General features: G+C 39.0%; 2 protein-coding genes across 5 annotated transcripts; one reads left to right on the forward strand and one right to left on the reverse strand.

Moving 5' to 3' along the window:
* Positions 1-32: 32 nt before the first annotated feature.
* sgk3 (serum/glucocorticoid regulated kinase family member 3) lies at positions 33-11,919 on the reverse strand. 2 transcript variants are annotated; one of them, XM_051411408.1, is made up of 17 exons: positions 11,676-11,917; positions 7,100-7,282; positions 6,803-6,886; positions 6,528-6,600; positions 6,308-6,383; positions 6,017-6,092; positions 5,577-5,626; positions 5,359-5,416; positions 4,945-5,028; positions 4,709-4,840; positions 3,998-4,110; positions 3,185-3,221; positions 2,617-2,703; positions 2,188-2,283; positions 1,820-1,975; positions 1,561-1,650; positions 33-860 (listed from the first exon to the last, which is right to left on the reverse strand). In XM_051411408.1, the coding sequence occupies exons 2-17, from the start codon at positions 7,193-7,195 to the stop codon at positions 690-692; spliced, it is 1,479 nt and encodes a 492-aa protein (XP_051267368.1). In that variant the 5' UTR covers positions 7,196-7,282; positions 11,676-11,917; the 3' UTR covers positions 33-689. The 2 variants fall into 2 exon arrangements, with proteins under 2 accessions (XP_051267368.1, XP_051267369.1); XM_051411409.1 differs by having other exon boundaries at positions 713-860; positions 1,501-1,650; positions 11,676-11,919.
* A 2,314-nt stretch (positions 11,920-14,233) lies between these two features.
* On the forward strand, positions 14,234-26,076 carry mybl1 (v-myb avian myeloblastosis viral oncogene homolog-like 1). Of its 3 annotated transcripts, none has more exons than XM_051411180.1 (16): positions 14,234-14,649; positions 17,352-17,451; positions 17,732-17,803; positions 18,093-18,185; positions 18,932-19,152; positions 19,249-19,450; positions 19,552-19,626; positions 19,920-20,030; positions 20,870-21,109; positions 21,203-21,595; positions 21,717-21,856; positions 22,016-22,130; positions 22,258-22,374; positions 22,505-22,609; positions 22,699-22,887; positions 23,196-26,076. In XM_051411180.1, the coding sequence occupies exons 1-16, from the start codon at positions 14,627-14,629 to the stop codon at positions 23,319-23,321; spliced, it is 2,322 nt and encodes a 773-aa protein (XP_051267140.1). In that variant the 5' UTR covers positions 14,234-14,626; the 3' UTR covers positions 23,322-26,076. The 3 variants fall into 3 exon arrangements, with proteins under 3 accessions (XP_051267140.1, XP_051267141.1, XP_051267142.1); XM_051411181.1 differs by having other exon boundaries at positions 21,221-21,595; XM_051411182.1 differs by lacking the exon at positions 19,920-20,030.
* Positions 26,077-26,703: the final 627 nt, after the last annotated feature.

Below are 26,703 nucleotides of genomic sequence, written 5' to 3' on the forward strand. Positions count from 1 at the left end.
TCCTACTATAAAATACACATACACTCTCAGAGTACCTTTCTTTGATATTTTTTATTACTGTGCAGGAGTAATAGGCCTACTTAGTTGCCAGGCGAAGCAAAGCATTGTGGATTTCTAATTTCTGCAAAAAATAAACCAATCCAATAAAAAAAACAACAACTCACAGACAAACTGAAAGGTAACTTAAGACGTAGAAGACTTTTTTTTTTTTTTTATACAAATGTGACCTATAAACCATGATGCTTTATTCAGTGGTCTCTCAAGTAATCCCTATTCCCAGCTTAGATCAAATGTATATGATACATGAGTTTATTTGTACAGTAATTACATGGACAGTGAATTCTTTCAAGTTTTTCAGAAAACTGCTCATTGATTTCATTTAAGGGACAAATTTAAGGCTTTATAAAGGCTCTTTTGAAACCACCAGAAATTACATTAATAGAGGATGTCTGTCCTTAATTCTTAAAAATATCATCTCTTATGTATATATATATTTATATAAATACAAATTGGTAAAATATAAAGACTTTTCTGGCACACTGTTCAAACCAAAATCTGTTGTAAGTGCTGTTTCTTCTCAGCTGCTTGCTTTGGCTTCACAGAACAAGTTCATCCATGGTAGAAATTCTTCCCTTTAGTCAAAAGTCGTTAAGATGGTTAAGGCAGTTGAAGACCTCATTGGGAATGTTTCATAGGAAGGAGTCATCAGAAGGTGGGGCGTAAGAGAAACCCACAAAGGCATCGTCTGCCTCCATTACACTGGCGTTGACTATGGAATGATCTTGAGACCAGCAGACAGAGTTGGGGACCATCTCATCTGTGAACTCAGGATCGAAGTTTGAGATGTCGCAGTAAGAGCTCTATAAAAACATAAGGAATAAAAACAGAGGTGACATTAGCATTTATGGAACAAATACAAAACAAAATGCATGTATGTGTTCATAAAAGGGACTCAATTTGATGACATAAGACACAACAATCAAGTTACAACACTTATCTTGATTTAGAAAACTTACATGAAATTTTGTCTATAAAAATGCATTTTATGAGGTAGTTTAAAATACAGTACTTAATTAGACAACCTCCACTGTTAATTAAATACAATAGTACTGTAAGGAATTCTACCTTTATCAGAGAGGTATTCATTCAAGTCCAAGGTAATGGAATTTGTGAGTCTATTTTATTGAATCAAGTTCAACTGTACAGGTGCACTTAATAAGCTTTTCACACGTATTTTACATTGTTTTGTGTCTATGGAACAGCCAAAATTACTCTATCCAAAAACCTCAATTCACAGCAGATGAGGACATCTGTAACAGACTTGGAGTTAGAACTTATTTAAATATGAATACACATAGGAGTTTTTCGGTTATTCAGATTGACTGAAAACAGTAAAATTGTCTCTCTTTGTTAAAAATCTCCTTCAACATATTTTAATACTCAGCTTTGAATAATAAATTGTATCTGACATGTTAAACATGATAAAATCCAATGTATAACCTTTTATAAATCTGTAATCTTCTGATTCTTCTGATTACTGGGCGAGAAACAAATATTTACCACATTGGGTGTAAATGGGGGAGGGATCTTCTTCTGTACAAGCTCATCCCAGTTGATGGAGGAGAAGAAGCTGTGTGCTTTGATCTCATTCTGAAAATGTAGAATAAATAACAACATGGTTTTGTATTAATAGAAAGTAAAGCAGTAGTGACATGATTTATACAGATTGGCCACCAGAGGGAGCCCAGAAATAGGAAATTCTGCTGTACATATAGTATCTGTATCTGGACATGCTAATGCATTGAATAATCCCACTCACAAAGTCATCCCTAGACCCCAGTCTGTGTGGGCCATCTTTCTCCAGCAGGCCCTGGAGGAGAGACCACGCTGTGCTGGATGCACCAGGGCGCATCGCCAACGGCTTGTGGAGGATGTTGTCATACATTTCGTGTGTGTCCCTGCTGTAGAATGGCGGCTAGGATGTGAAAGGAAAAAGAAGCAGAGGCATGTAACTGAGCATGACTTTACAATGAGGTGCTTTAACATTTTCTACTAAAACAATTTGTCAAATTTGGTGCAGTTTACCAGTACATCATGATAAAACTACAAAGTAAGCAAAAGTAGAGTAAAAGACTCAAAAACACACAAAAAATCACTGTCAACTATGGGCTCAAAGTAAAAACTCACCAGACCGAAGAGCATTTCATACAGCACTGAACCCAGACACCACCAATCTACTGTGTTATCATACGGCTGCTTCCTTAGGACCTCTGGAGCTAAATACTGGTCAGAAGAAGCACACAAACATAATAATATAACATTAACTTTGACATTTTTCTCTACTTCCTGGCTTAAAAAACACAGACAAAATGTATATCAACTACTATTTTTGCTCATGAAAACATATTTTCCTCTCTGGAAAATATGAGTCATACACACACATACAGCAGTATGGCTCCTAGATGGAATACACTAATGATGTAAAATTATTAACCACACTTTATTCCAAAAAGTCTGTTAATGATTATTACTTTTTGACACTGAAGGTGAGACTTCTTTGGAGCACCCTGGTGCAATATTGTCAGAAATCAGACATCAAAATCAATGCTGCCATACCTCAGGTGTTCCACAAAATGTAGTGGTGGTGTCTGTCTGGGAAATGCCTTCCTTGCACAATCCGAAGTCTGTCAAAATGATATGCCCCTTTAAAGAGAGGACAAAGAGACGTTTTTAGACAACATGTGCCGCACAAGCAGCTCATTATCCCCGGGGACTGAGGTTTCTATTGTTGCCCTGGAATGTTGGCTGCGGCGAAGCTCAGTCAGTCCCATTCACCGTTCCCTCACTTTCTCAATAAGGCTACGCAGGAAAATCATTAGTAAGAACTAATCCAATCACACGCATTCTGTCCAGCTGGAACTGGAAATGACACCGTTGCTCACTGGTGGTACAAATAATGACTGGAAAAGAATGGCATTTGTACTGTATCTCTTATGGGCTTATGTAATAAATCTGTACTCAGTGTTTAGTCACTGTAGTTCCATACACTTGACAATAAGTATTGTGTTGTATTAATATTCACCATGGAAAAATTAGGTGGTGTGCCACCCAGGTACTGTATATTTAGTGTAATTGTGTGACTATTACACAGCAGTGGGCTTGGTTAAAAAACAGGAATACTCACTTCATGGTCGAGGAGAATGTTTTCTGGCTTCAAGTCTCTGGACAAAATGAACACGAAGGAATTTGAGTAAATAAGACACGTTGCATTACATATATTCATTTAAAAATTAAACATTTCTGTATGTTGTATAGACCTATATTAATATCTAAATGCTCCTTCAAATACGTCGAAAATAGCAAAATCAGCCTTAAAAAAGTGTAATTTGCGAGGAACTGTACAAGGTACTTTTGTTTTCAGGCTGTTAAAACCCTAAACTTCCCCAAAACAAACAAAAAATGGTAGCGATGGCCCTGAAGACACAAGGTCATATGAATCAGTGTATCCAACACACACGTTAAAGTAATTTTATCTCTACACTTCATCGATGTCTGATATAGTAAAGATGTGTGAGTGTGAGTGACATATTTTAGTTTGATCCTTAAGAGCGCTTATTAAACTTAAAGGTGGGGTAAGCCATTCTAACTAATTTGATTCTAATTCAATAACCCTTTTTTCAACTAACTTGTTATTCCAGCCATTCCAGCCAGGAGTTGTGTAACATCAGATAATGTTAAATTACTTGCCCATAGACATTCAGATTACTTTCTAGTTTGGCAACATATGCTATTGTTGTGATGTTAGCTATAGTAGCAGGAGAGTCTGGAGATGTGTGCTGGCCCTGGGAAACCATCTCATCCTCTCCAAATGTTCACCACTGAGATTGTAGCGGGTTATAACATAGCTAACATTAACTACATTACTTGCTGTGTCATTGTTCGCACTATATCATGGTATTTGTCATGATATTCATCCAGAATCACTAATAAAACATACCTGTAAACAATGTTGAGAGAGTGCAGATATCCCAGTGCACTCGCCATTTCAGCAATGTAGAATTTTGCTCTGGGCTCTGGAAAGGTCCGCTCTCTTTGAAGATGGAAAAAAAGCTGAAATGAAAATGTTCCATTTAGTTATTGGAATGAATGACATGTAACTCATTCGTTTAAATTGAATTAATTATATTAAGGCTTAAAGTTACACATAATTACTGGAATGGTTCTTCAGACACTTACGGGTGACTTCACAAAGATGACGTCCATTTTTATTTATAGTCTATGCTAGCAGTGCCTTTAGCACTCCTCATGTATAATAATTACTTACTACTACTACTTACTATTTTATTTACATGTTACATGGTCTTTGAAGTAAACTTCTTCAGAAGGGCAAGAGGCAGATTTACTTGGATACAGACTGTAATTAGTCACTCTTACACTCACACACACATGGCAGCTTTAAAAAGGCGTATCACACTTAAAGGAGATTCACAGAGGAAGTCACACTCAGGAGCCATTCTGAGTAATGTCGTGATCTCTAATAAGACTTTCACACATGGAGGTGTGTTAACTAGCAACAGTCAGTGCAGATCTGAGGAATTTTAGTAAAGCTGTTTAATACATTTTTCCTGTTACTTCCAATCTCAGCTGTTCTTGACCTAGTGACTCATATCTGGGTGAGCGCATTATTCACAAAACTGAAGCAACTCACTTCTCCTCCATTGACGAAATCAAGGACGAAGTATAACTTGTCTGTGGTCTGGAAGGAATAATGAAGCCCAACCAGGAAAGGGTGTTTCACATTCTTCAGCAGCACGTTGCGCTCTGCCATGATGTGTTTTTGCTGATTGGAAGAAGTGATTTAGTAGAAGAATCATAATTCATATATACATATATATATGCCTGAAATATGGATAGGGTTGGGGTCATATTTGAAAGTGAAGTTACCTCTTTTCTGTTGAGAATGACCCTTTTCTGTAAGACCTTGACTGCATAATACTTTTCATCATGTTTTCGTTTTGCAAGAAAAACCTGCATCACAAGAACGAGAAAGCACGTTGAACATTGCAGAGTAAACCCGAGTCATTCCAGATCTGACTCTCACTTCCTACATGGAAAGGCCAACACATGCAGAACTAAAACTTGTTGCTACCCCCAGAGAAAAACAATGCAGAAACACTTCAAGATGTTAAAAACAACTCATGCAACTCAAGTATGACAAAAATCAGTCAGCACAATTCTACAAAGTTGATTCACAAAATTATTATACTGAAGAAAAAAACAGATCCATAAATTCAACGTGTACCTGTGAGCATGAATAGAAAGCAACTGCACTCTACAGTATTGTATTGTTACACATACCTTCCCAAAACTGCCCTTTCCTATGACTTTTAAAAAGTCAAAGTCTGTTGGCTTGGCACTGAAAAAACAAACAAACAATAGAGCTCATTAATTTCACTGATGTATAAATATGATAACACAACTTCAAAGTTTAAAATGGTTACTGACAAAAACAAAGGCAGCCTGCTTTGTGGCAAAGCAAAAGATTTTCTTAAAGAGCATATGAGTAGTGAACATACTGTGGATTTCCAGAGGGTCCCAGGTTAATGTTTCTGGAGGTAGAGTTGTTCTGTTAAGAAGCAGAGGAAACATTATCTAACTAGCTGCTAACGTCTCAGTATAGGCTGAAACTAAGACACAGTCAACACTGATTCACTGCTGCGATCAGAGAATTCACTCCTTTATTGACGCTACAATAATGACATAAGGGAAATTTGTTGATTATCAGTATTTATTTTAAGTCTAGATAGACTCTCATTTGTTACCAAGTACAAACTACACTTTGGGATACAGAGCTGAATCTTTCTGGCACAGCTTGGATAAAAACAGAGAAGGAGGACCTAACCACTATATTTAGACTATCCAACACATCAAATGAAAATACGTAGCAGGAAAACAAAAATAGAACATGAAGAAAAACAGAAACTGATGCATGACAACTTGTTGATCCATTACTTACTTTGTCATCTTCATCCTCAGAGGCATCGGATAACTGTTGCATTTTGTCCATCTGTAGAAAGGTCCTCACATCTGGACTGTAAAGGTTAAGAGGGACCAAACAGTTAATTAAAATAAATTAAGTAATATATAGCTAACTAACTAAAATTGTTTTTAAATCTAATTCATGCCAAGTGTGAAGCATAGCTAAATAAATTTGATCTCATTAGACTTTTGGATTCAGATCTTTGAAGCCATTCATTTTAATAATGCCAGCAATGTAATGTAATATAATGACAGTGAGAACACTTACTGGTTGCAAAGCTGAGGATGTGAGACGATTCGCTTGATGAACTCATGCAATCCTGCTCTTCTTTGCTTGATGAACTCTATTTGGCAGACGCATATATTACAAATCAAACATTGGGCAAGAAATATGCATCAAGAAAAAAACTGAAATTTTCTTTTAACATCAGCTACTGGGATTCTGTCTTGATGCACATTGGATATGCCAGCCTAGCGTGGACACTTACCGGGTTCAAAATTGTCCCCAAATATCCTCTTGGCAGGAATTTTTAAGTTCAAAGATTGAAACTGTTTCCTTAACTGCATTAAAATATATGAAAGAGCAAAAGAGAAAATTGCATTAAGGGCAAAGAAACGTCTATGTCACGGGTATATAATTGTTGTAAACGTCAATGTGAACTGCAAATCAAAGACTAAGGGAATCAAAGACTTGTGAACAGAATTATGGTAACGTGTTAGGCATCGCTATGGTGTGAAATCAAAATGACGTGCCACCACTCACTATGTTGTAGAGTTTATCAAACTCTGCATAACGCCTGAAGACAAACCATTCCTGCTGTCCAACATTGACTATCACTTTGTAAACCTAAAAAAAAAGGCAAAAAGAGTCCATGTAAACACGAGGCGTAGTATCAAATGCTTAAATGGTCAATAAATGTGATTTTAGGCTCATTTTATAATAGATAAATAATAATGTGTATAGACACTTGATGCCTGACAACCAAATATGAAATGACCTTTGTACAATTCATTTTACTCAGAAATTGAACAATGGACTGTTTTTTTTTTTTGCACGCACTGTGAAACGCTTTTTCTTGTCCCTCTGCTCGTCGTGGCAGGGTATGCTGACATTGGGGAGACTGGGTTGCTCCTCCATCTTAGAAGCTGTCGGCATTCAAAGGTGCAAGGCCATAAAATGATGTGTCCTCCTCAGAATAAGACTTCAAGTATACAACTGGCCCATTCCCATCCTGGGTCACTGCTGTGGAGGAGAAAAGAGAACAGACACCTCTGTTATTCAGGAAGTGAAACTGCTCTCTACAGGTTTCAGTCTGCAGTGGTCATGTTGCCTACTCCCGACATGATCAACGTTAATCCCCAACCACAACTTTGTATGCAGTTTTTTTATTTATTAATTCCATTCTTCAGTACTGTTCTGTAAGGTATTTCTTTGATGTTTAAGCCGTAACAAAGCCCTGTTCATTCTTGATCATGGGCAAGAGCTGCTATTGAGCCTTAAACTATTATATTAGTTCATCCATCAACCTATCCCTCTATTTTCTCACTAGTCATGCAGGGAGCATATATCACAGTGGGTTTTTTTAAGCTGTGTCCGAAATACTACTTGGCCACTAGTTGCTTGACTGTGCAGGTATCACACATGACAATGTCCCTATCCAAGTTATGTTCTTAATAAACCTATTTGTATGGTTTGCAACTATTTATAGTGAAATGTTTGTCTAAATACTCTAGCAGAGGTGTTTTAACTCAAACAAAGAATAAAGCACTTTTATCTTTTATTTATGGGGTGCAAATGGACTGATGTTAACATGCTGCCAATGAACATTTAGCAAAAACAGCAACTATTGGTGGAAAAAAATATACATTTTGCCTTTAAAAGCATTGCTGGGTGAAGAAACCGTGCTGCGTTTTGTTGAAGGATGAAGACTGTAGCGACAGTGCACAGGCCAGCGAGCTGCAACATGACAGCAGGCGGGCTCCCTCCCCCTGAGCAGCCAGTTAACTCACTCCTTCCTCTGAGCATGAATATCCCATCCTCCCTCTGAGCCCGACGCTTAAATAGATAAATATGATCGCTCACTGGTTAATGACTTTTCTTTCGCTAATATTGGTGCCATCAATCTGCCTCACATGAGAATTACAAGTCTCTATCTGTGCAGTCTCTTCCTCGTGCATCCATGTCACACATAACTTAACATGTGAACACACACACACACACACACACACACACACACACACACACACACACACACTGACACACACTAGCTCTCTTACACATGCTGGGTCTGTGACATTCTCCCCTGTTCCGGTCAGTAGAAAGGTATTTTTAAATAACCTTCCTTTGAAGCTGGAGTTACACAATAGGTTAAGAGTAAGACCCCCGGAGTTGTTCTTCCCCAACATTTTAAGAGGGAAATAAAAGCTCAGTGTTCAAGTGTAATACTCCTTTTCCTTGACTGTAGTAACAAAAGGTCAAGACCTCAGTTCCCTGAAGGCGAAGAAGGGGGGCAATGTTCATTATTATTGCAAAGAGAGACTAATAGGTGAATTATAATCAGTTGTAATAGACAGAGGATATGATATAAACCTATAATGTGTAGGGTAAATACTAAACACTGTGTGATCTGACTAAATCACACAGTGTTTAGTATTTACCCAACACACAAAGAGGCAAATCTCTTTTCCTTCACTATGAGTTATGCAACGTCTATTTCTTTTATAACAAAGCTCTTTGTCCACTGCTCTGACTTGTCCATTGTTTAATGTTAGTGACATCAGCCTAGTTTGTTCGGTAGTCTTTGTCTTTCGAACCACAACCTTTGTTACTCTCACTGTTGTTTGCTCACAACACATGGAAAACCTGCTTTGGGTCAACTTTCTCCTCCATCGGTGTATTGATCTTGAATGCATCCTGGAGGGATATCTCATTCCGCTCACGTTTGTGTGAGGGTACAGCAAAAGAGCGGCCCTCTTTAAAATGCATGTGTGCAATCAGAGGGACCTTCATGCCCTCTTCATCACTGGCCTCTTTTTTTTTTTTCTTGTTCCTACGTTTGCTTTTCTTTTAGTTTCATTTCACCACCAATAGCATAAACACACCAATAATATTTCCCTCTATCACAACTGTCTTTACTTTTATTTTGAAACAGTTACAAATAAAACAACAGCTGTAACTAAGAATATACTTTTTGTCTGTAATTTCTCAATTAATCAATAACTTGTTTAGTCTATGAAATTCGCTGGTGAATATTTTGTCGGTCGACTAATCGATCAAAACACAATCGTTGTGGGAAATCAACACCAGCTACATGCAGGTGACACATTTTGGTTGTAACTACCAGGTTTGTTTTCTCTCCCGGCCTCTTTAGTGGGAAACAGTCTAATATTTCATTGTTTTTAGAACGTGCCTATTAAATAAAGAGAGCTGGTGAAGTCTGCGCAGTGGCTGGTACACACAAAAATGGTCGGCTTTTTCCCAGAGCTTCTTCACATCTGTGCATGTTTTCATGGTTAACTGACTCTGTACGTCACTGGGTAGGACCCGCTTTTTAACATTCCAGAAATATTTGAGTTCAAGCGAAATATAAGCTATGATCTTCTAGTACAATTTTAATTTTTAGCTGACACTGCTTCTCCTTTATAAGGAATGCTGCAGCTCACCACACCCACTAACAGACATTGTTTAAATTGTTATAAGGATTAAAAACAAAGCATACACAGTAAACATTAATGTTAAGCACATTTCCTGGCTGCAGTTTAAGCCCAGCATGCCCTGTGTTCACACCACAACATGAATTAACTTGTGCTGACAGGCCCAAATACGCTGGACTACTACAGGGAATCAAAAATAGCTTCTTCCTGCTTAGCTCAAACACACACCCTTGCCTGTGGATATCCTATGAGGATGTTGAGCATATTTTTTTTTTCTGTGCGTGTGGCTGTGCATCGTGTGTGACAAGCGATTTTAGCGAGAAAACAAGGCAGAAGTCACCCTACAATGGTAAATGCGATGTGAAAGCTCAATCAGGCATGCATCCACTGATAAACACAGAGACACAGAAATGGGTGGTGGAGATAACCACACAAAGACCTAAAACAGGAAGAAACCCTTATTTAGAAGAACTGTGAAGTATAATTATCATTATTATGTTGACCAGGTACTTTGAACTACATAAATACAAATAAATGTATTATAATATAAATATTTAGATTCACTTAAAATGTTTAAAATGTGAAACTGTCACAACTCACTTGACATGTACATTACATGTGTTTCATGTGGGATGACAATGATAACATAAACATTGTTCTGGTTTAGAGGCGTCTCATTATAATGCAACAGAAACAGATCTCTGATTGAGGAAGTGCAGCTGGAGAAGCGTGAGTGGCATGAACTCAGTCAACCCCAGTACGTGCAACCGTCTTTAGCATCTGGACAAATTCCTAACCTAACCTGACCGTCCAGACAGCTCACAGACCTTCACTGTCTGCAAACTGTGGCACGGACTTCCTTTTAGAAACAGGTCTGAATCAGCTTGTGCAATGACAAAATGCAGACTGAGACCATAGGGTGTTAGATGATCGAGCTGGACAAGCCTAAGCAACTTGCACATGAGGACTACGTGCAGGATTTGAACTAATGTTGGTGGGTTCTCCCGCACCATAGTTCTCACAGATGTAGAGCTCTCAAATAGTGTGGCATGTACACCTATGACATGCATCTTGCTGTCTCACATGGCTTGAACCGCTTGTTATACAAAACATGCTCATAATAACCACCTGTTGGATCAAAGAACCAGCTGTGGACGTCCTCAGCTCATGACAAATGGAAAGTAAGCAGATTTCCACAAAGAGAAAGGATTATCAAGAAGAGCAACTTTCTTGCCACCACAAATGTGTTGATAACTTCGTTTTAGCATCACAGGAGGACAAATATACATAAAAACTATTGTCCATACCACTGCCCATACCACACAGCTGAAACGACATCCAATGTGGATTCGTTTCGACAACCTATGAGGCCTGACACATTATTTCTACATTCAGAGAACAATTACATGGGGGTTGGACAACATGTCCCAGGAACACAGCAATGAAAAAGGCCTCACCTACTTCTGTTTACTTTTGGCTGAGCCGTTTGGAAATTAACACAGTGGTTTCCACCTGAGGCTCTGTGTGTACTTACACCGGTACAACTTTTAAATCTCAGTACATATCAAGTGTATTACAGGAAAAAAGTATATCTTCTCCAGGCGAGAGGAGGAGAAAAAAAATGAGCCAGAGGGAGGGAGGAGTTGAACACACACAATAAAATACCGACACGCACATACACACACGAAATAAAAAGGTTTGACAAGATAAATACGAAACTGTAAACAATACAGCAAACGAAGATTATCATGTGTTGCTATCAGCAAAGTAGCTAACTTAACTTTGTTTATATTATTTTCCTTTGGTTGAACTTCTAGCTGGTGTTCCCTACGAACAGAAAACATAAATGGTATTTAATAGCCCCTCTACTATTGACCACAAACAACGTTTTGTGACTGTCAGATAATGTCAGATATTACCCTACAGCTAACAGCTCCTCAGCAAAACGAGAACAAGGTTACGTTCACATGAACATCACGTACCTTCCAGTATTTTAACGCGGTGTTCATCTATTTCCGTACGTCCAGCGGGGATATTTCGCTCGCCAGCATTCAAACTGTCAGTACATTTAACGTTTTTTTTTCCAGTTTTTTGTTTTTTTTTTAAGTCAAAAGTCTCCAAATCCCCCCCAGAAGTCAAAGTGTACTCCCTCACTGCCCATCCGCGGTGAGAGAAACAGGAAACATCAGTCTTTCCTGGCCGTAGAAAGTTCCAATGAAATTTGTCACGGGACCCGACAACTGCAACCACTTAACGGCTGCACAGGACGCACCAGGGCACTTCCGGTGGGGCGTTTCAAAATAAAAGCAGAGCAGGCGGTGGGATGTTGCTCGTCATCAAGTACTGCAGTTCAGTTTTAAAGGTGCTTGTACTTGAGTATTTCTATTTCATGCTACTTTGTATCTCTACTGCACTACATTTTTTAGAGAGAAACAAAACTCCTCTACAATTAAACAATAATTGAATACAGCTGTAGTTACTTATTTTATACAGAGTACAAAACATATGTACATATATCACCTTGATGCAACACTGCTACTTACACATTAATATTAATGCATCAATGTTATTAATCCAATAATTCGAAATATAATAATATAACTGTGTTCTTTTACTTTTGATTCTGTAAGTACATTTTGCTGTTCATACATGCACACCTTTAAGTATTTTAATATATTGTGGTAATACTGCTTTTGCGTAAGTTTAAAAAAATCTGAGTACATATTCCACTAAGGGTGGCTGTATCATCCCACTTTGGGTCCCTGGTTTAATGTCTCTGTGCACAGGATATGTATTTTGTCATTTCAAAGTACACCCATTGAACAGACTTATACAGGAATATGCACCATGTGGGCTTCAATAGATAAATAAATAAATAAAAGACACAGAGCTCATCCACAAGACAGGACATTAAGAGTGAAGGAATTATGTAGAACCTGTTTAAAAGCCACTGAATATATTAACTTGAGGGGATATTGTTGTGCATAGAAAAAAATAGACATTTATATTACATATTTAAATGTCTATTTTATATTTATGCTGCATGAATTTTACAATACATGATTTATTTTCTCTTACTTTGTTTATTTTGACCATTATGCAAAGGCAAATTCCTTGTGTGTTAAAATCTACTTTTCTTTCTACTTGTGCTTTTAGCTTGAGAAACGTAATATTTAATTTCCGGCGTTGTTGTGGTTTGCTTAACACAACTACTTTACACTCAGGAATGACAACATTGAGAAAACAAACAGTTAAACAGTGTCACCTACAGGCAGAAAGGCAGGACATGCCTATTATCTAAACATGCAAATTTTACCGCCAGAATAAATAAATGAATAGATTAAGAACTAGCAATGCTAAATATAATATTATAATTATTACAACTATGATACAGTAATTATACAATATAAATTAATAATGAATGAATTACAAGTGACACGTATGAGATAAGAATTATGAGATACTTATTTTCATTAACAAATGGTTTGAAGTTCATGTAGTCTATGGTCTAGTTTTATCCCTTGTTAAAATCCATACAGACGCATTGCACCACTTGTCCCATAAAAAACGTTATGTCCCGAGTCGACCTACCTGCTTGGAGCTGATAGTGCGCAGACGAACAACAGCCAGAGATGTTGTGATAAATTAGAAGGAATTAGTGCAATCTATAAATAAAGTTAGGATCAGATGCAACAACAAAACACATATTCAGTGGCCAATGTTGTCTTTTTGGCTTTATATGAATGAAACCGATAAACACATGCAAAAGTTTTGTCCACAAGGTGTCAGCAAAACACAATTTAAAAGCAGCTGCAGAATGCACTGTGGATATGTCAAAGCGGAAGGAAATATTGTGTTATCTATGCGAGTTTGAATGCTGTAAATATTCTGTATGAATGTCAAGCTTTAAGCCCCCGATCCGCTCAAATATGATGCGATTATTATGTGAATCATCATAATAATTTATTTCCGTTGAGGCCCCACACTGAGGTAATGCCAATTCAAAGGCATTGGCGTTTTTAAGCAACTACATAACAATGCACTCTAATATAGATGCGCACCATCTGGTAAAAATAAGCGATAGTCCATGTGTTTCTATAAATAAGTGTTATATATTAACACAAAATAATTTAGATTAGGGGACAACGTTAGAGGTTGGATTCATTTCGCTTGTCTCCAGTCAAACTGAGGGGCTTGGGAACCCCCTGAAACCCTCTCAAGGGCCTCCAAAAGTCCCCGCTGCCCACTTTGAGCCACCACCGCCTTGATGAAAAGATCCTTTCTGCTGTAAAAGCTGACAGTACAGTCATCTAACTTAACGCCCGCCTCCTCAAAAATATCAACCAATCAAACTAAACCCCCTCAGACTTCTAACCAATCACAGACGAGCCTCTCCTCATCTCTCGTCCAATCAGTTTCGAGTATCGGCTCCTCTTTTCACAGCCCCCATTTCTGACCAATCAGGGACGAGGCCGCCTGCGCAGAGGGCTGGGCGCGAGAATCGGCGGGATGGACAAAAATCACAACGCCAAGTAGAAGTACAGAGACATGAGATAGAAACAGCCGGGACAGAGAGGAGCAAAAGTAACGTGTTAGCCTCTCCCACCTACTATCTGGGGTTTCTACTACCATATTACCTTTTTAGGGAACGAGCAACAGAAGACGACACAGTGACGGGTTTTCTTTTAAAGATGTTATCGACGGTGAACGAGGTGTTTACACAGAGAGCGTAATGTTATGGACTGTACATTAAGTTAGCTCACTGGCTAGCCGGATAGTGCTGGCTAGATGCTGCCCCGCGTCTCAAAAGGGGGGGAAACCAGCGATGACTGACAGCGATTTCTATGGATAAACTTCAATTAATGTGGGATTTTTATAAAGCTGCCAAACACAGGTTCGTCTTTGAAAAGGTTCAATCATCCTACCGACTGTCATGGACAACGTGAAACCACGCAGGTGAGTGCCAGCAATAATAATACGGTGCTGTTAATTATCCATAGACTGCCACAATCACCAGTGCTTCTATGCATCTCTGGTAAAAAAAACTAAATACATAAATAAAGATAGTTTTGGTTTCAGTGTCCCGATAATACAGTGTGGGTTTCATCTTTGATAACGTACACTGCTTGTGCACCTGCCACAGTCATACTGTAACAAGGGCCACCTACGAGACAAATAGATGCGTTTTATTTGAATGGTTAATAACATATGGAGCCTTAAAAACATGTATATCATTGTGCAAAACGTGCATGACACTTTAAATTAAGATTATTGCTTGTTAATCCCGAAACATGTATATTAAACATGGGTTGCACTGTTGTTTTCTAAATATTTGTTGGAACAATGCATAATATTTTTGCCATGCACATTGTCAAACAGCGGTTATGCAACAGGAGCATCCCTGGAAACATTTTATTTAAACACAACAAGTCAGTCAAATTAATTACGATAAATAAAACCCTTCAGATTGTGTTAAATAATAATAATAAAAACAACACAAAAGGTCAAAGAACTACATCAGATCAAATGTTTTCTATGTTTTTACATTCAAATCTTTATCACCTGGTCTACACTGTGTTATTGCCAAGAGGGGGGGAAAGTGCCTAAGAGTTCCTAAAGCCTTTCTTTGTTTTTCAAAAAATCTAGTGTAAGTAAAAGTACATAGAAAACAAACAAATGTGTAGATTTATGATTAGGTTTAATAAGTTATATTAACCTGTTAAATCATAGTAACCAAGGTAGCATCATTAATTATTAATATTATGCAACTGCCAGGTGCACAACAACAAGGACACCTGCAGTCAAGTGTCATGATTATTCATATTAAAAACACACAATGGCATCTGAAATTAAAAGTGAATTAATTGATTAGTTGATCAAAATAATAGTAACTGCCAACGATTTAAATAACCAATGAAGTAATACAGTTATTAATCAAGAAAACTTGCCAAACATTTTCCGGTTCCATCTTCTCAGATATGGGGATTTTCAGCTATTCCCAGTTCTATCTCAATGTAAAAGGAATATTTGGGTTTTGGGTGGACAAAACAAGCTATTTGATGTAAATTTGATGTAAGGTTTAACATTGGTCAGTGGAAAATTGTGCATTTTCACTATTTTATGGCATTTTATAGACTACAGTAAGCATTTTATTGGCAAAAACAGATACATCAACAATGAAAATATGTGTTAGTTGCAGTTTTAATGATGCCTGCATTAAGCTTCAATTGTCTATTGAAATAGCTGTGTCTCATTCCCACCACATGTCCCTCCTTATGTTTGCATCTGGAGAGAGATCAGGTCTTGACCCTGAGGAAGGCAAATCCTGCATTTTACAATGTCCTATTAACTGTTTATGACTCATGAATTATTATTAATGCTGCAAAATATGACAATAAATGTCTAAAGTTATTAAGTGAGTAAATAATGTGCTAAACAAAATGCCAAGAGGTTATATAAGTCTGCCTGTTTTTTGAAACTTTTTGAAAAACTGGACCGTTAGAGCTTTGCCATTCCCCTGACCACACCCCAGCGCACCACCTCCTCCATCTCAATCACACACACACACACACACACACACACACTCACACACCTCTGGAGGTGAAAGAGCCTGTTGATGTGGGATCACCTCTTTCCTCCAGCCCCCTCACTCCCCTCCTTCCTGTTCAGCAATAGGTCCAGACTCACTCACTTCCCCACTTCTCTTTGCTCTGGTGAGGGAATCAGGCCCCACCAAAATTCAATTGCCATGTTCAAGTTTCCACACTGAAGAAGACCTTTCATGCACAGTCCAATACAAGCCCGAGAGAAAGCACTGCTTTCCCCTTGTGTGTAAGGTTAAGTGTGTGCACGAGAAAGGTCTGTTGTGTAGGAACGGCTCTTAGGAGTGGATAACTTAATTTCTCCTCCATTTATTAAACTCTTCTCCACTACCACAAAGAAAGCGTTGCCCAGCAGCATGTTTTATGGGAACACAGAAGTGCAGTGCTACCTGCCAACTTCCTGTGTCAGTAGAGAGGAATTTTGTTCTTGTATGCAGTCATGTATAATTACAAGTTGTTTAATTTTTATTCTGACAAAGTTTGTCTATAACTGGTGGTCCTCTAAATATCTGAAGTTAATGTTCTGATACCCACCAGTCTGAGAGAACCCGTTTCTATACAATCCATTATTATATATTATGTAATTATCTGATTGTTTGATTGCATATTCCCTTATTGTTCACCATAGCTGCATTTATATTTTAGTTTTTGAATCACTTTTATACTTGAGACAATAACTGAAAGCCTCTTGTAAGTGCCATCCATGTTTTTGTATTTATTTTTATTTACTTGTCTTGTTTGTTAACTTGACACATCAATTTGAAAAATATACTTAAAGCTGAGTGTGTGTAATAGTTAAGCTTCTTGCGCCTTTACCACAAGAGCTTGAGCAATGGCAGTAAAGTACATATAGTAGCAGTAGATCAAGTAGAGAACTTTGCATGTTCGCATTTGCAAATATATTTATGTCTAATAGTGATACAGTATCAGTACCTAAGGTACTGAGGTATTATTCCAGTTTACAATCAATAACTTTATAAAGAACATTTTTGGTACTATTAACAAAAAATCTACTTTTCTTTTCCTCCCTTTCCATATTTGCCCTGTGCTTTTTAGCAATGATGAGGATGAAGAGCTACACTCCACAGACCCAGAGAGTAAAGAGAAGAGCAAAGACAAAAAGACCCTGTGCAAAGTAAAGTGGTCCCGAGATGAGGTACGTTTATCAGAGGCACAAGTGAGGTCTAGTCTGGTTTTGTGGGTTGTGTGAGTGAAATGAAGACTTTGTACTGCATGAGATTTGTATTTTATCTTCTTGCAAATAAGAACGAGTTTAAGTGTGTGCTCCACACATCTTATGGTAACCTTATTAATAATCACTGCTATTTTTTCATTCAGTAATGCAGTTAAAGTGGAAAGTGTGTCAATGTAAATGATGGAAGTTCCTCAGGATGTAAGGTGTTCTTACTCTGTGTCTTTTTCTCCTCCCTTCTTAGGATGAAAAACTGAAAAAACTTGTAGAGCAACATGGAACTGACTCCTGGAAACTAATAGCTAACTTTTTCCCAGTAAGTATGTCATGTAATGTGTCTGCATTGTGTAATAAGAGTATTAAGAGTAGTATCTTAATACAGTCATCTGGTCCATGTCTTTCCATTTTAACATTTAATAGCGATCCAAACCATTTAGTAATCTTGTAATTAACATAGTTCCTCAATAGGATGTAGGAACAGTGGTGGTAAAGTAATGCGTGTAGTGACTGGAGAGAAAGATGTATTTACAGCTGTCAGGAGTAGGTGTAACTCAGTTAGTAGTGTGGTGTAATGAGCTGTCGTGTCTTGTGTGGCTCTGTCACAGGGGAGGACAGATGGCCAGTGTCAGCACCGCTGGCAGAAGGTGCTCAACCCAGAGCTGGTGAAAGGACCCTGGACAAAAGAGGAGGATCAAAAGGTAATAGGAGCTGGGAGATTCCTGTTCTTGGTAGAAAGAGGAATAATAAAATAGGTATATGATAGGGGAGACAGAAGGAAGCTGTGTGGAGAGGAACACAATACAAACACAAATGCCACAATATGTAATGTATCTTACCATCAGAATAACGAGGCTGTGCACATGCGCATGCTTACTTCCCGCTAAAACTTTCTTTTCCTTGGCTGCTTTTTTCTTTTCTTTTCTTTTTTCCTTTTTAGCAAAGTAAATGCTCCACTACGTCATCCCTAATAAAACACAGACTTTCCAAGTCACAAGTTTAGAGCCAGGCCCTTCTTTGTACAGACTGAAGCTCTTAATATCTTCCCCAGCTCTAAGTTGTACAATGTAATCCTTAAATGGATCACGATTCTTCAAGAATGTCAAGAATGGTGCCTCATTCCTCCAACATCTTGGCATCATAACAGAAACACCGGCCTATCAATAATAGCCTGGGCTGCCAATAATGACATCACAACATTTTTCAGCCTTGACAGAAACAGCCAAACAAGCTGTGCTGCTGCTGCTGCTGCTGCTCCAGTCAAAGCTTTCTAAACACTGGCCCTTCTGTTGACTATACATGAGAAAAGAAAGATGTGATTTATCTCTTCATACAAGCTTGTAGTTTGAATGAATCCAATTTGTGCCCTACTTCATACACAACACTACCAGAATATGCAGCAGTGTATAGATTTATGATCTAAATATCTTTGTTGATGTCTGTGCAGGTTATTGACCTGGTACACAAGTATGGCCCCAAGCGTTGGTCGGTGATCGCTAAGCACCTCCAGGGCAGAATTGGAAAGCAGTGCCGTGAACGGTGGCACAACCACCTTAATCCAGAGGTGAAGAAGTCTTCATGGACTCAGGAAGAGGACCGAATCATCTATGATGCCCACAAACGTCTTGGCAACCGCTGGGCAGAGATCTCTAAGCTTCTTCCTGGACGGTAAAAAATCTTGTGCGCACATTGTATATTTCTGCTTACAGTTTGGGTCACGAAACTGGTAATTATCTGAAATGTTATTTATCTTCTCCCCAACAGGACGGACAACTCCATCAAGAACCACTGGAACTCCACCATGAGGAGGAAGGTGGAGCATGAGGGGTACCTGCAAGATGGGTCCAAGAGTTTCAATTCTTCTCACTCTGGAGTGAAGAGACGCCACCACAGGCCTTGTCCTCCAACTCCAACAGAGCTGCAGCACTGTGACCGCAGTCCTCTACCTATACCGGGACCCAACCAGGTTCACTTCCCTTCTAGACTTGACACAGTATGGTGTTTTGATTCATTTTCTGATTTGTTGTGCTTATTGATTTAAAAAAAAAATGATTCTCTGTATTTTAGATAGGGGGATATTCTTATGATCCTCACAGTGGACACTTGATGGATAGTCTTCCTGATAATTCAGGCTTCATGTCGGTGAGTCTTTGTGTATTTCTTTGCATGCTAATGGGAAAGACTTGTCACATTCTTTATTTTCTGGGCTTTCTGTAGTTATCTTTGTGATTGCTAACTCTGGACTTCAAATCAAACACTTGAATGTCCTGTTATTTTCAACTAACATTAAATAATAGCTAAAAGGGGGTAAATCTCAAATGCTCCCATAAATATTTTATGTGTGAATCTGTTTTATTTTTTTGTCTGGTTTTTCTTAACTTCTTCCTTTCCTCCTGTCCTCTCGACCTCTCCTCCCTGACGTTTGTTTATTTCAGCCATCCTGCCTGGATGATCCTGACAGAGAGCAAAGAATTAAGGAGCTTGAGCTGCTGCTTATGTCAGCAGAGAATGAAGTCCAACGACAAGCGCAGTGCAGAGGTCCATGTGTAAGAACACACTCCGAATGTGTGTTTGCATACTTAGTCAGCATAGCCTGCGTGTGTTTGTAGCTTACATACACTGTAAAAAGTTTAACAATGGTCAGTTTCAATATGAAATGTATTATTTAACTCAACATTGAGTCTTACAATCAAATCAAAGTGAGATAAAGAGAATATTATGAATTTTCTTGAACCTATTTCCTATTTAAATTTTTCTATACCTCATACTTGAAAATTCCTAAATTCCATCTCCTCAGTGGGCTTTTCCTTGCTTTAAGGAAAAGAAGATTTTAAGACTTGAGACTCAATGACTTTTTGCAGTGTATACATGTGAAAACGAGAATGGCGCACATGTATGTGTGTCTGTAGCCTGATTTGCTGTAGTATTGCTATAGTAACTATCTTCCCCATCTCGCTACTCATTCAGACTGGCCTGAAGCTGTGCTTGGTAGCCACCCTACTCCTCCTTCCCCCCCATTACCATCGTTCCAAACATGAACCCGCTCCTTCATCCCCTTCCGTCCTATACCCACGCTCAGCCAGCAGTTCGAACCAAGCACCCGCTGTCTCTCCTGTTCCTGTTCTGTCCCTCCCCTTCACTGTTTTCACATTTAATCCACTTCATTCATGAAATATGTCATTCTTCACAGCCAGTGACTTCATATTGAATGATTGAATGGTGAAGATTGGCCTGATATGTTGTAGTATCACACTTTCCTAGTCATTTCAAATGGATACAAATTTAGAATATTTTACTTGACATCTACCAGTCTCACACCATTAAATCAGATCTGCTGCTGGAGCCAGATATCTAACACCAGTGTTCTCTCATCCTGCCCCCTCAGAGTCTGGAGCAGTACTCAGCCTGGTCCGAAAGTGTGTCAGATGACACATTGACCACAAGTAGCAGCAGCCTAGAGGAGCAGGCCGAAAGAAGGCCCTGGAAGGGTTCTGAGATCCCCCAGGGACCTCCGCCTCAGCTTCCTGTCTCCCCCAGCAAGTTCCTGGCTGTGGAGGCTAGCACTGTGCTCTCCACCCTGCAGACCATACCGGAGTTTGCAGAGACCATGGAGCTCATTGACTCAGTGAGTAACAGTAGGAGCACAACAGAAAACCAATATATCTCAGTATGAATTGGTTATCCAAAAGTTAATGAATGTATTAAAGATCTATTGTAGATGTGCTTTGCTCTTCAGGACCCTGTTGCATGGAGTGACATGGCCAGTTTTGACTTGTCAGAGGAAGCGACACCTCCCAGGCACAACCAGGCAGGCTACGCCACTCACCTGCAAGAGAGGCCAATTGACAGTTCAATGGGCTACACAGTCAACACTCCGCCTGCCATCTCTGGTCGTGATAAGAGCTGTGCTCAATTTGGTCTGGGCAGTGGCAAATCCCTGACTCCTATCAACTCATCCAAACCCTCCCAGACATCCATTGGGAGGAGGAGGAGAAGAGAGAGGGGGGAACCGTCTCCTTTGTGTGACAGAACCTGCTCCTCCTTCCTGGAAAATATCTCAAATTCTCCAAAGAAGACGCCCACAAAGTCACTGCCATTCACTCCGTCACGAGTAAATGAACTTTTTCTTTCCTAACCCACCATATTCCCTACCTCACCTGACTACTTTCCCGTAGAGTTGATGTAATCATTTGGTCATGTAGCTGGCTAATATGCCTTGTCTGTTTCCCCAGTTCTGCAACATATCAGGGGCGGAGCATCTGAATCTGGATAACCCCGCCCTCACCTCAACTCCTGTGTGTGGCCAAAGGTGTCTTCTTAACACACCTCTCCAAAAAGAAACCACACCTAAGCACCAGAAAGAGAATGATGGGTAAATGAATATATAAAAGCAGTATACGTTCCACACAAGCTGGCCATATAAAAGCCACAAGCTTTCTATGCTTTGAATTTTCCACAAGGATCAGGATTTAACCTGAATTTAATCAGATTGTTAGGAGGATAGTACTAATATTCTCTGTCAACTTTCTAGTTCACGGACTCCCAAATTCCGTAAAACTGTTATGATTCCAACGCCAAGGACACCGACCCCCTTCAAAAATGCCTTGGCTGCCCAGGAGAAAATGCATGGGCCACTGAAGATGGAGGTAAGAGGTCAAATGTGGCTGTGGGCATTTCACACTTTTAATGACCTATATTTATGATACACCTTTATTACTTTGTGCAGTATATGGCTGTTGTGGTTATATTTATGTGTGTGTTCGTGTTTTTCAGCCCCAGCCATTGGCGTTTCTAGAAGAAGACATTCGAGAAGTTCTGAAGCAGGAGACTGGAGCGGACATCTTTAACAGAGCAGACCTCGAGCAAGACTACAGAGCATGGAAACATAATGTATGTGTAGCATGCACACTTTCTTCCATTACTGAAATATACTACTGAGCTCAGTGGTGGCACACATTTGTATAGCTCTACCCTAGATGGAAGTATTTACAGTTATTTGTATTTGGTCCGTTGATTTCAGATTGATGGCCCAGCTAGAAAGGTGCGTAAATCTCTTGTGCTGGACCCCTGGGGGAAAGACTGCCTAAATGTCCAACTCTTCCAAGAGCAGCTCAACAACGCACAAGTGAGTCACTTTAAAATTCTGCTTTTTTATGGATTAAGTTCAGCATCATCCTGTATTATATTTTAAATTTATTGAACCTCCTATCACAGATGCCGGATGAAAGTCTACTGACAAACTCCTCACTGATCACCCCGATCTCCGAGCAGGAGTGTATCCGTTCTTTGACTTCTGGCCAAGAGGAGCCCTCATTAGTCCCAGTACATCCTCATCGCTTCACCAGCCCCCGGATGAAGAAGCTTCTTGCCTCCCACAAAGCACCAAAACATGCCAATGTACAGGTACGTAAAGTCTCTAAAGCATTTCTTCCTCATAAAACATTTGAAAAGCCGAAAGTATGCATTGTTTACATCTATGTTTACTTGCTTGAAGTGTTGCATTGCGGTACTTTTTTTGCATATTACAGCCACCTGTAGATCAGTGAAGTGCTCCATAGCATTACTAGAGATTAAAAACTCCACAGGGAACCGTTAAATATTAAGATATACGTAATTGTATTGTATGTATATTTTTTCCTGATGCTGTTTTGCATAATGAAGGGTAAGCTACCGTGGCAAACATTGGTAATCGTTGGTTGCCTTCTCTGCAGGTGAGTGAGTGGGAAGCAGTGGTTTATGGGAAGACAGAGGACCAGCTGATCATGACGGAACAGGCTCGTCAGTACCTGAACCCTTACCCGTCTTCTGGCTCTACCTCAAGGGCCCTTGTGCTTTAAAGCCGTCCCCTCACTGCGCAGGCAACACTACTACGCCCCGTCCAACAACTGAAACCTCCACTGAATCCTGTAAGAGACAATCCAGTGAAGACAAATGATTTTATTTTTTGTTTTGAAGCAGAAATGCACTGCCAAGGACGTCCACAAAAAGGCACGGCTGCTGGTATTGTTTTCAACACGTTTCTAGGTCACTGCCCAAGTAGTTTCTCGTTCATAGGTTTGGCTGTATTTTCGTTGGAATACACACAACCTAAACAGTTTTGTACAGATATGAAAAGGCTAGATTTTTTTCTGCACTAGTCAGTAATGTTGAAACAACCTGCACATACAGTAGGCTTTAGAAATAGTGTTTATTACTAGCAGTGGCTGCTTCTGAGTTTTATATTGTTAATATATTGTTCAAATGACAAGAAAGACATTTTATAATGTAACGCTACTCATTGTGTATCTCCTCCAGCTTGTTTCGCTAAACTGCCCCGTTGCTGTTATCAGATAAAAACCACGTACATGCAAAATATATAATTTTTTATTGGCACTCATGTATTTCTAAAATCACACACCATGGGTTTTTAACAAGACACACACAGTACAGAATGTAATGTTAACAACTGCTTTTGAAGATTAGAGTAACACAAACACAGTTACGTGGTTTTTAGTGACAGCAGTGTTACGATGCTGAATGCCTATCCACGGCGATGTGAAGTTTTTGAGGATGGAAATAAGAAGCTGTCAGTATTGCACTACTGAGTTGATTTTGCTGCTGAGAAAGGAGCAGTGTTTTTAAGGGCAAACTGGATAGCACTTGTGATGGTATATTTTTATTAACAACAGCATTTCCTTTCCAAGGCCATAGTGTCTGTCGAGACATCGGTTGAATGTATTTCATTGCAATGTACATGTGTAAGAACCTCAAAAATGGAAGGGTACCTTTTAATGTTTATTTTCTGTTTGTTTTATTTATTATCTGACAGCTCTAAAGCTTAGATATTAATATAAATCGGACACCATGAGTTCTTAAGAAGTTTAACTTTGCTGACAAAACAGCCTAAAAACCCTCACTTGCTCTACAGCAGTTCTCTCTGTAATAGAGAGTGAATGGTCACCATTGCTTCGGTCAGTCAGTTTCCGTGTGTCACGATTGACCAGTTTTCATATCATCAGTGTTCTACAACAAGCATTTGGTCAAGAAGGATTTACTTTTTATGTGAAGGCTGTAGGTTTTATTTATTTAATGTCTACTAATTTATTTATTTTCTAAAAAAAAAAAAAAAACATTTAAGAGAAATTATTGAAGAATTTTATTGTCTTTTCTCTTTCAAAATCAGGATAGGGCTACCATTCAGTTTCATTACTCCAAGTTAGAAGAACACGCACTGCCACTAATTTAATATTTTAATCTCTCTTTTCCCGATCAGGCAAGATCTAGCAAATAATCATTGTGTAGTTGTATCTGTGATCTTGTAACATATAGATAGGAGTTTATTTTTTTTCTCCATTGATTCAAATGCGTTCTTTGCTATTAGGTAGCAGGACTCCATCTACGACCTCTAATCATAAACAAATTGCACTTTTTACTCATTTAATTTTAAATGTTTATTCATTCTGATGATGTAGCTCTTGTCCTTAATTTTATTTTTGTTTCTTTTTGTGTGTGTGTGTGTGCGTGTGTGTGTGTGTGTGTGTGTTAGACGGTTGTCTCCCCGTTTTGTAATGAATGCTGACATTAAGATCTTGCTGCTTGATTTCAACATTTTTCTCCTGTTCTGCTGCAGAAGTGTGTGTTTAAATACACTACATTAAAGCCTTACATTCAACTCTTTTTATGCAGATGTCTCTGGGCAAAAACAGGCCGTCATTATTATTTTTATTATTATTATTATTATTATTATTATAACAAGATCCAAATTTGATCCCTGCAGCAGCCAGCGTCTCAATAACCTTTTATCCTGCTGAACCCCTACCCGCTCACTCGTGATTTGACACTGCATTACAACAAAATGCTTAAATGTAATGTAAATATGCACAAATTTAGCTGTGATTTTTTTTTTGAAGAAATGTACTACACTGTGCTTCCATATTTACCTGGCAGATTCATGACATTTTTAACCATCCTGGAACAAAAATTACTATAATCTGGTGAGGTAACACTACGGCTATAAATGGTGTTTTTTGTATTATCGGCATTAGTGGATCCAGTATCAGTTATAATCTGGATTATCCTGCATTAAGCATTTGAGTGAGAATAAGAAGGGAATCTTGTCAGGGAGATCAAGTGGAAAGATCAGGAGTATACAGTACACAACTTTAAAACAGAAAGTAGACTAACATCCATATACAACCTTTGTATTTGAATCTGGTGGCTGAGATGTGTCTAATCTGTATATAATTGTGATATATGTTCTGTTTGTTGGTTTGACTTGTGTTTGTACATTCCATTTGTCAAGTCCAAGTTAATATGTTTGTACGTTAACATTTGGCTATGTAACATCATAGGTTTTGAGGGAATTAAGTACATATACAGGATAGTAGCAGCTCTTATATACTACTGTAGTTATGCATGAGCAATACACAAGATGCTGGACTTTGCTTTAACCGATGAGGTGAATCACAGATGTAACACTCACTCTATATTTTGTAGCATTTTCAGTTGAAATCATAACCAAGGTACCATAGAAATCCTGCCAACTGTCTTCGTAACCGTGTACTTAATTTGGAAAAATAAATGCATATGTTGCATGACATCTGTGGCATTTTACATTTTGTGTCTACATTTTTCCACTGAGTTTTTCTCTCTCTGCCAAGTGCCCCTGTCCAAATTAGTATAGGTTACATGGTTTTTCCCACATAATAAAGATTTCTGATGATCCTTTAGTTTTTCTGACATGCTCACAGCAGGCATAGCAACCTCTTGAGCTCTTGCCAAAAACTGATTCCTCAAGACATTTTCTTATGGAAAATGGAAACCGAAGTCCCCCCCCCCACCACCTTGTTACCACACTTTGCCACTTTTCCCCAGGTGGAGCTGACAGCAATGCAGGTGAATTGTTGGGGTTGACGGGTTGACAACTGATAGAGTGGTTTGAGCTGAACCCCCTGTCATGTGTGTATGTATATGTTGGGATGCTGTCAACTTGGCCTGGGGTCCAGCAGGGACACGAGCCCCCTCCACCAGAACAAGAGGGCTCTCCACGGGGTCAGCTGCTGGCCCTAAAGGGGCCCACTCACCCATGACTTAATGCCCCCGGGCTCCTTTGTCCTCGGGGCTGTTGGTTTTACAGGCCCATTCACTCAATTGCCCCCCAAATGGAGGGAGGCAAAGAACGTGATGACTTGCCTTATGCTGAAGGAGCAGCAGTGCACATGCATATAAACAATGTGCACA

The sequence above is a fragment of the Dicentrarchus labrax genome, unplaced genomic scaffold, assembly GCF_905237075.1.
Source record: "Dicentrarchus labrax unplaced genomic scaffold, dlabrax2021, whole genome shotgun sequence".
NCBI lineage: Eukaryota > Metazoa > Chordata > Actinopteri > Moronidae > Dicentrarchus > Dicentrarchus labrax.

What these genes read in the sequence shown, in the direction of transcription:
- sgk3 (XM_051411408.1), bottom strand. Translation starts at nt 7,195, where the DNA reads ATGCCGACAGCTTCTAAGATGGAGGAGCAACCCAGTCTCCCCAATGTC. An exon ending in ATTTCGTCAATGGAGGAGAA is followed by an intron (nt 4,111 to 4,708) that starts GTGAGTTGCTTC and finishes TTTTCATTTCAG; the next exon opens with CTTTTTTTCCATCTTCAAAG. An exon ending in TGGGGTCTAGGGATGACTTT is followed by an intron (nt 1,651 to 1,819) that starts GTGAGTGGGATT and finishes CTACATTTTCAG; the next exon opens with AATGAGATCAAAGCACACAG.
- mybl1 (XM_051411180.1), top strand. Translation starts at nt 14,627, where the DNA reads ATGGACAACGTGAAACCACGCAG. An exon ending in ATAATTCAGGCTTCATGTCG is followed by an intron (nt 19,627 to 19,919) that starts GTGAGTCTTTGT and finishes TGTTTATTTCAG; the next exon opens with CCATCCTGCCTGGATGATCC. An exon ending in CCATGGAGCTCATTGACTCA is followed by an intron (nt 21,110 to 21,202) that starts GTGAGTAACAGT and finishes GATCTATTGTAG; the next exon opens with ATGTGCTTTGCTCTTCAGGA.